The sequence below is a fragment of the Molossus molossus genome, unplaced genomic scaffold, assembly GCF_014108415.1.
Source record: "Molossus molossus isolate mMolMol1 unplaced genomic scaffold, mMolMol1.p scaffold_m16_p_15, whole genome shotgun sequence".
NCBI lineage: Eukaryota > Metazoa > Chordata > Mammalia > Chiroptera > Molossidae > Molossus > Molossus molossus.
The window spans coordinates 65,317,353-65,325,587 of NW_023425350.1; the positions used below are offsets into that span (position 1 = coordinate 65,317,353).

An 8,235-nucleotide genomic window follows, 5' to 3' on the forward strand; every position below is an offset into this window, starting at 1 on the left:
GTTTCCAGAAGCTATGTTTATTTTTTCTTCATTCTATTTTCTATCTGGTCTTTGGATTGCATAATCTCTATTGATTTATCTTCAAGTTTGCAAATGTCTTTCTTCTGCTAATTCAGATTTACTATTGAAGTCTTCTAGTGAATTTTTCATTTCAGTTACTGTCCATTTTAACTTCAGAATTTTCATAGAAAGCAGAAAAATAATTTATTCCAAAAGAGAGCAGAAATAATAAATTTATACTGAATATATACTTTGGCATAGATCTTCCCTTGAGCATACTCTACTATTGGCTGCTGCACTTGAGTCTTATTGTCTTGTGACAACCTTTAAACACTTCGCTGATTCCCGTGTTGTGAGCAGGCAGGAGCCATCTTCAAATTCACAAGTTCCGCCCTGGCCTGTTTGGCTCAGCGGTTAGAGCGTCGGCCTGCGGTCCGGAGAGACCCGCTAAGGGCATGTACTTCAGTTGCAGTTTGTCCCCGGCCCTGGTTGGTCGTGCGGGTGGCAGCCACTCGATGTATCCCTTCACATCGATGTTTCTCTCTCTCTCTCTCTTACTCTCTCTCCCTCCCTCTCCATCTGTACAAAAAATGGAAAAATATCCTCGGGTGAGGATAAAAAAAACAACAAAAAACAAATTCACAAGTTCCAAGGAGAGAATGACCTCCTTTCTCAGAAGAATAGCACCTTCCATCTCAGAAGAGTGCATACACATTTTATGGAGTCAGTATAGTTTATGTTAAGTAGGCACATATTCATCAAAGTGTGAAAAAGGTGATAGAAAAAAAAATACTGCACTGTAGAGTAAGATATGCAAATGTGTGAACCCGAACCCTAACCCTAACACCAACCCTAACCCTAACCCTAGAATGTTTAAGGCAGCTGATGGCCCAAACAGTCAAGTCAAGAAACTGGGTCTGGTTTGGAGGTGATTTTGCATCTAGAGAAATTCTCTTCGTGACCTCAGAGACTGAGCACTGGACAGCGGGTCTTCTTCCTCAAGGCCAGTGATACCTGAGGTACCAGAGGGTTTCATTTTTCAACTGTGGTCCAAAGAGAGGATTGAGTTGGGCCCGAGTTGCAATCAGCCAAAAGAGATAGCAGCAAACTGGACCCTTAGGGATGAACCAGGGTGTCAGGAAGCTGATGGGGCCCCAGAACACACTGATCACCATCAGAAGCACCATGAGGCCTTTGTACACCATGGTTGCCGCTGTAGCTGTCCTATTTAATTCTTTGTTATAATTCTATCCCTCTATTAATTTTTCTATTTAATGAGACATTGTGTTCACACGTTCCTTTATTTATTCAATGATGGCTTTCTTCAGTTGTTTGAACATATTTATAATGGCTATTTTGAAGTCTTTGTTAAATCTGGTTGCTTTCACAGGCAGTTTCTGTTTTTGTTTTCTCTTGTGTATGGGTCATTCTTTCTTATTGCTTTATGTCTTGTATATATATGTTTTTGGATGTTTTAGATAATCTATTGTAACAAATCTGGATGCTGGTCACCCTCCCAGGCATGTTACTGTCATTTGCTTGTTAAGTGACTGGGTGGATAATTTCAGGAAGTCCCTCCACAGGTCACAGTGTGAAGCCTCTGACGTTGCACCTCGGGGCTGCTGGCTTAAAGTGTGACCACAACTCGCCTGTGATGATGCGGTTTGGGCAGGGCTCTCTTTGTCTTTTTCTTAACAACACCCGCCCAGGTGTTAAGCTCCACAAATTCCTGGCTGATTGCTGTGTTGTTTTTAACAATGCCCCAGGGCACAAATTGCCTTATAGTGAAATCCATTAAAATCTAAGTTTCTTTGTAGGGATAGTACCCGAGGTCAGTGTTTGAGATTTGTTCTGACCCAAAGAAGCTTTTTTACAGTTGTCTCTTTTCCTGTTTCTCTCTAGCAAATTAGCCAGACTACAGTTTAGCCTATATCTCGAATGGATCTGTTAATCTCCCTCCAAATGTCCTTTGTTTTGTTGTTCATCTTCACCTGATATTTTTTTTGGGGGGGGGGGGTCAGGCCCCTATGGGAACTGAACCCGGGACTCTCTGGTCCGCAGGCCGATGCTCCAACCACTGAGCAAACTGGCCAGGACTTCACCTGATATTTTTCCACTGATTTTTATAGACTGGAAGGAGAGAGGAAAGGAAGGAGGAAGGGGGGGAGAAAGAGAGAGAGAAACATCTATGTGAGAGAGAGACACATTGACTGGCTGCCACCCACACATAACCTGGACTGGGGGCCACTGATCAAATCTGCAACCCAGGCACATGCCTTGACTGAGAATCAGACTGGCTACCCTTCAGTCCATGGGCTGACGCTTTAACCCGTGAGCCAAACTGGCCAGGGATGCTTTGTTTTTTGTTGTCAGTCTTCTGCTTTCCCTTTTTGTTTGTTTGTTTGTTAATCCTCACCTGAGGATATTTTTTTTCCATTGATTTTAAAGGAGAGAAAGAGAGAGGGAAAAAAAACCATATTGATGTGAGACAGATGCATTGATTGGTTGCCTCCTGCACATGCCCTGACTGGGCACTGAACCTGCAACCCAGGTATGTGCCCTTGACTGGGGATCGAACCCAGGACCCTTCGGTCCATGAGCTGATGCTCTAAGCACTGAGCCACACTGGCCAGGGCTGCTGCTTCTATTTTTGAGAACATCCTGATGCTTGAATCTCTCCATACAGGATTGCAAATGAAATCAGTTCCTTTAGGGAGCGCTTTGGAGTTCTCTATGTATGGTCTCACTCTCCTTCCTGGGGGAAATCTCAGCCAAGGCTCTGGTGCTGCAGGGGGGACAATGATGTGCTTCTGTCTGTGTGTCACCTCCATGCTGGGAGCTGAGTGCTCAGCGGTTAGAAGGCAGCAGGTCTCCTTGGCTTGCCTCTCCTAGTGGGAATTCCTTGCCTATCAGCTGGGACAAGAATGAACTGTAGCCCCTGTATTTTCAGCAATGCCACACTCAGTGCAGAGCCTCATCCCACCAGTGGGGGCCGAGCAGCAGAAAGCCGACCTCTTAGCTGTCCTCACCTGGGACTTAGTCTTAGCAACAAGTAGCTAGGGGCAGGATGATATTCTCCCAGGAAGATAGCCTTCTGCCCTATGTTCTTGTCTGGACACCTTTGAGCTGGGATGAGGTGGGAGGAGGTGGGTTCAAATACCACAGACTCTTATAGTTCTTACTGAGTTTTAGTAGGTTTTCTTGAAAAATACTTCTACATTCGGTTTATATACTAGGTCAATTTCCAGAGAATTTAAATGGTTGTTAAAAAATAATTTTCACCAGTTTCTCTAGGAAATGGGTCCACTGAGCATCTTGTAGGCCTTGCCAACACGTGCCACTTTGCTATATAAATTATTTTGAGTTGAAGGCAGTGGAGATCTTGAGGGCTCATGAGAAACTTTGACCTCTTCTTTAAAAGATTTAAATTAGGGTAAAAAAAAAGAAAGAATTTAAATTAGAACCTGGCCGGTGTGGCTCAGTGGTTGAGCGTCGACCCATGCACCAAGAGGTCGCTGGTTCAATTCCTGGTCAGGGCACAGGCCCAGGTTGTGGGCCAATCCCCAGGCGGGGGTCATGCAGGAGGGGGCCAATCGATGTTCTCTCTCATCGATATTCCTCTCTCTCTCTCCCTCTCTTTTCCTCTCTCTCTAAAATCAATGAAGAAAAAAAATCTTAAAAAAAAAAGAATTTAATTAGGGGCCTTGCCCATAAGAAAAGTTATCACCAGAAATAACTTTTTATGATCTATCTGTAGGGCAGGACCAACTACTAATTACTGAACATCTGCTCTTTTTATTGTCCTGCAAATCACCTCCTCCCCTCTGAAGCCCCAGGTGCCTTACCTCATCCTTAGCTCAGGGTTTCTTATATACCCCATTTTCTCTTTCTGTGTCTGAACCTCTGATTGTGGAATCTCTGACTCTTTCATGTACGTGGGATTCTCATATATACACATGTAATTAAATTTCGTCATTTTCTCAATTTGTCTCATGTTTGTTTGATTATTAGACCAGCAGAAAGAACCTAGCAGGGTAGAGGAAAGTTTTTTCCTCCCCCATAATCTCACGCTGGTAGTGGAACATCCTTGAATGTTTTCCTTTGACAAGCTTAACTGCAGATAAACAAGAGGAGGCAGGCAGGTCACGTAGCTTTAGTCAGCTGCTCAGTGTTTCGTTGCTTATTAATATTTTTGTATCCTTATCCGAGGACATTTTTGCATTTATCTTCAGATAGAGTGGGAGGAAGAGAGGGAAGAAGAGAGAGAGAGAGGGAGAGAGAGAGAGAGAGAGAGAGAGAGGGAGAGAGAGAGAGAAGAAACAGCGATGTGAGAGAGACACATCGAGTGGTGGCCACCCACATGACCCCAACCGGGGCTGGGGACAAACTGCAACCGAGGTACATGCCCTTAGTGGGAACCCAACTCAGGACTCTCTGGTCCGTGGGTCGACGCTCTAACCGCTGAGCCAAACCGAGTAGGGCTGTTTTGTTCCTTATTTAATGGCCGGATTCCATGGCACGGTTGAAAGACAGTGATGGGTAATTGTGTTTACACTTCTAAATGCTTCCCACATATTGACTCTGAAGCCAGTTTTACAAAGGTAGAGGCTGAGGCATGGAGAGATTAAATGACCTATCCAAGGTCCCACAGCCTTTGCAGATCTGGTATCCAAACCCAAGCCGTCTGGGCTTTGTACCGCCACACAATGCTGCCTTTCTTCAAGGGCTGAGGTTTGGATTCCCTTGTAACTTGGGGTAAATGTCTGTCATAATAAGTAACTTGGGCATGTGTCCTTGAGGAACAGCAGGACCGGAATGCTCCGCACACACCTGGAAATGGTGAGAGACAGAAAAGCGAAGAAACTGACCATGCTGACCATTTCTTCCAGCCTAGGGTGCAGTGAGCTTGACCTTGCAGCGTGCCCAGTGCAGATCTGAGGAATGATGCAATGGAGTAGGTAATTACTAGGCTTTTTTTTGTGAATTGAATAAACACTTGAAGTTCTACCCCTCCCTTTTCATAATAGGTAGCATAACTTTGTCAAGTGAACTCAGGTTTGCTATGTTCTGATCAGAAGTTTCCAGCTGGAAGAATGTTAGGGCTAGCAAATTGTAAATTTATTTTCTTTTTGGTTAAGAATCTTGGGAATCTCATTCCCCAGGGATAGTAGGGTCACATTTGGCCTTTGGATCCCACACTGGACTTTCCTAGGAAGGAGAAATGGGGAATTTTTTCTTTATTAGGATGAGCTGGTGTATCAGCCAGGTTCACTGATGGCAGGCAACCAAAACTGACTCAGGGTAAATTAAGAAAAGGGAAGTGATTGGGTGGCCATGGATGCCACAGGGTGGAAGGGAAGGCATAAAACTAGGCTTGAACAGACAAGAGGAAGGTAGCCGAGGGTCCTGGAAGCAGGGACAGCTCCATGGTCTTGCCCATGTGCAGTCATGGGGGTGAGTAAACTTTCATTATTCATTCCATCCATATGTTCTTGCTCCAAAACCAAATTATTGGGAAAGCAACTGGCTACGCTTAGATCAAATGCTTGCCTTTGGTTGTTCTAAGTGGTCAGAGGGAAGTAAGTCTGCAGGAGATGTGAGTGATTTTTTCGATTAATGAAGTGGGAGGATGGCTCCCTGGATGGCTTACTGTCTACCAAGACTCTACATAGTAGGTGCCAGATAGTTCCCCAGAGGAAACTAGAGTGATACTGGGAAGGAGGAGTAGATGCTCTGTGGCCAGTGTCAAATGTCCAGCCCAGCTTTTAATGACATGTAGGTGCTAAACTTGTGGTACTTCCAAACAGGAAGATATTTCTGTGACGGGAATCAGGAACTGAAGATTCCTGGTTCTAGGGGCTTGCCCGCCCCTAAGTAAAATGTGCTTTTCCGTATACGCAGGCTGAGAACCTTGGAGTTTACTCAACAGACCTCCAGTGTGCCTCCTGAGGGCCAGTAGGAAATGGATCCTGTCCTGGGGACAATGCTCGCAACTGCGGTACCCTGTGACCCAGTATGAATAAAGTCTGAGTCGAGGGGCCACAGAGATGTGTTACTACTCAGAGCTAAAGTCCCAGAATTTGTGGATGGCTTATTTTTTAAAAAGGTTCAAGGTTAACTCTAAAACAATGTCGCCTCATGATGTGATGTATCGAGTGGGAAAGAAAGGTGACGTGTGCTGCCAGGAATGCTGGGGACCCCCAGATGTGTCGGGTGTGTTGTCACGGTCGTGAGGTCTAGTGGGATGGATGCAGCTTTCATTTTACACACTTTCGGACCCTGGACCGGGCTGACCATTCAGGAGCCCTCTTCTGCTGTGTAGACCAGCTTTATTTAAAGAATGCAAGCATTTCTTAGGGACTGAAGATTGTGCCACTCCAAGATCGACCCACCCACTCCGAGGGACTTGCAGCACAGAGGATGCTCGGCTCACCTGCCTGCTGGGAGGAAAAGGCGCAGGGAGCCCGGCCATTGCATTTGTGCATAAACCTTATTTTCTTTAATCTGGCTTTTTATTTTGATTTTTTCCCCCTTTGACTCAAACTGGTCTCACTCAGCACCCCAACCCCCCTCACCCCGTCCCTTGCTTAATCATTAAACCTTCAGGAGAGTGAGGTTCTGGTCAGCATCCAGTAGGCTTAGGAACAAGGTCTTGGGTCTCTTAACTACAGAGACAGAGTTTGCAGTCAAACTAAAGAACATCTTAGCCTCAGTTGTGTTTTAGCCCCGGACCCAGGAAAACAGAATGATCCCACAAAACAAATCTTTGTGAAGTTGAACAGAACAGCCCCATGGCTGACTTCAGGACCAGATGCAATGATCAATTACCCCTTATCCTAGCGCCGGCCAGTCAGTAGAGACCACAACCCTAACTCCTTAATTAACCATGATTAATGATGCTTCCCCTATATAATCCATCTCCTGGAAGCCATCGGGGAGCCAGATCTTTGAGCATCAGCTCACCTGTGACTCCAGGCATGATGCCATCTCCTTAATAAATCCTTTTTTCTTTGGCTGCAAACTCCTGTTTGTGTCTCATTGGGCTTTGACGCGTGCAGGCAAACGGACCCCTTCAGTTCATAACACCATCTCACTCTGGGGAGCCACGGTTCTCGGGGGTCTAGCCCAGTCTGCAGTCAGTCAAGTCCCCACCCTCACTATTCTTTTTTAAAACACTGAATATAATTTATATGCAACAAAGTGTTCCATTGGGTGAGTTTTGACAATGTCTGTACCAAGTGACCACTATTCTTATTTAATTAATTTATTTATTTTTGTTACAGATGTTTCTCCTTTTCCCTCCATTGACACCCTCCTCCCGTTCCCCTCCCCCCCCCCCGGCATTATTCTTATTACGATGCAGAATAACTCTGCCAGCCCAGACCATTCCTTCTGTGCCCTTTTGTGGTCAGTAACCAGGTTCAGTGAGAAACATCTCCCAGAACCACTGCTCCAGCACACCCCTCAGGGGACGCGGCCTGATAAAGTTCTCAGACTTCCCCAGGGTCTGGGTCCATCCATATGGTCAGAGCCCAAGCCTGTGGCCTGGGGCACAGCCCAGGGCCCCAGACAGGGCGGGTTTCATTCTGTTGCTCTTGCTTTGTAGAAGTTGATCTTGGCCAGCATTAACCTTTTAGGCAGCGGTTCTCAACCTGTGGGTCGTGACCCCTTTGGGGGTTGAACGACCCTTTCACAGGAGTCGTCTAAGATCATCGGAAAACACATATTTACCATGGTGATTCACAACAGTAGCAAAATTACAGTTATGAAGTAGCAACAAAAATAATTTTATGGTTGGGGGGTCACCACAACATGAGGAACTGTATTTCAAAAAAATTTTTTTCTTTATTGATTTTTAGAGAGAGAGGAAGGGAGAGGGAGAGAGAGAAACATCGATGAGAGAGAACATCGATTGGCTGCCTCCTGCATGCCCCCCACTGGGCATCGGCCCACAGCCTGGGCATGCGCCCTGACCCCGAATTGAGCGACCTCTTGGTGCATGGGTCACTGCTCAACCACTGAGCCTCATCAGCCGGGCGAGGAGTTGTATTAAAGGATCGTGGCATTAGGAAGGTTGAGAACCACTGCGTCTTAGGCTTCCTTATCCCACCCCACGTGCCTGCCTTACTAGTCTCCCTGAGTCTGTGATCCTGAGTCAGCCTTGGATGCCCCTCCCCCACTGCCCAGTGCATTCCCACTCAAGATGCTTTGGTTCTCAGCCTTCCTAATGCTGCA

General features: G+C 46.0%; 1 protein-coding gene across 1 annotated transcript; it reads right to left on the reverse strand.

The window, feature by feature from the left end:
- Positions 1-998: 998 nt before the first annotated feature.
- On the reverse strand, positions 999-1,205 carry LOC118631186 (V-type proton ATPase subunit e 1-like). The gene has a single exon (XM_036263492.1). It carries the CDS (start codon positions 1,203-1,205, stop codon positions 999-1,001), a length of 207 nt encoding a protein of 68 aa, XP_036119385.1.
- Positions 1,206-8,235: the final 7,030 nt, after the last annotated feature.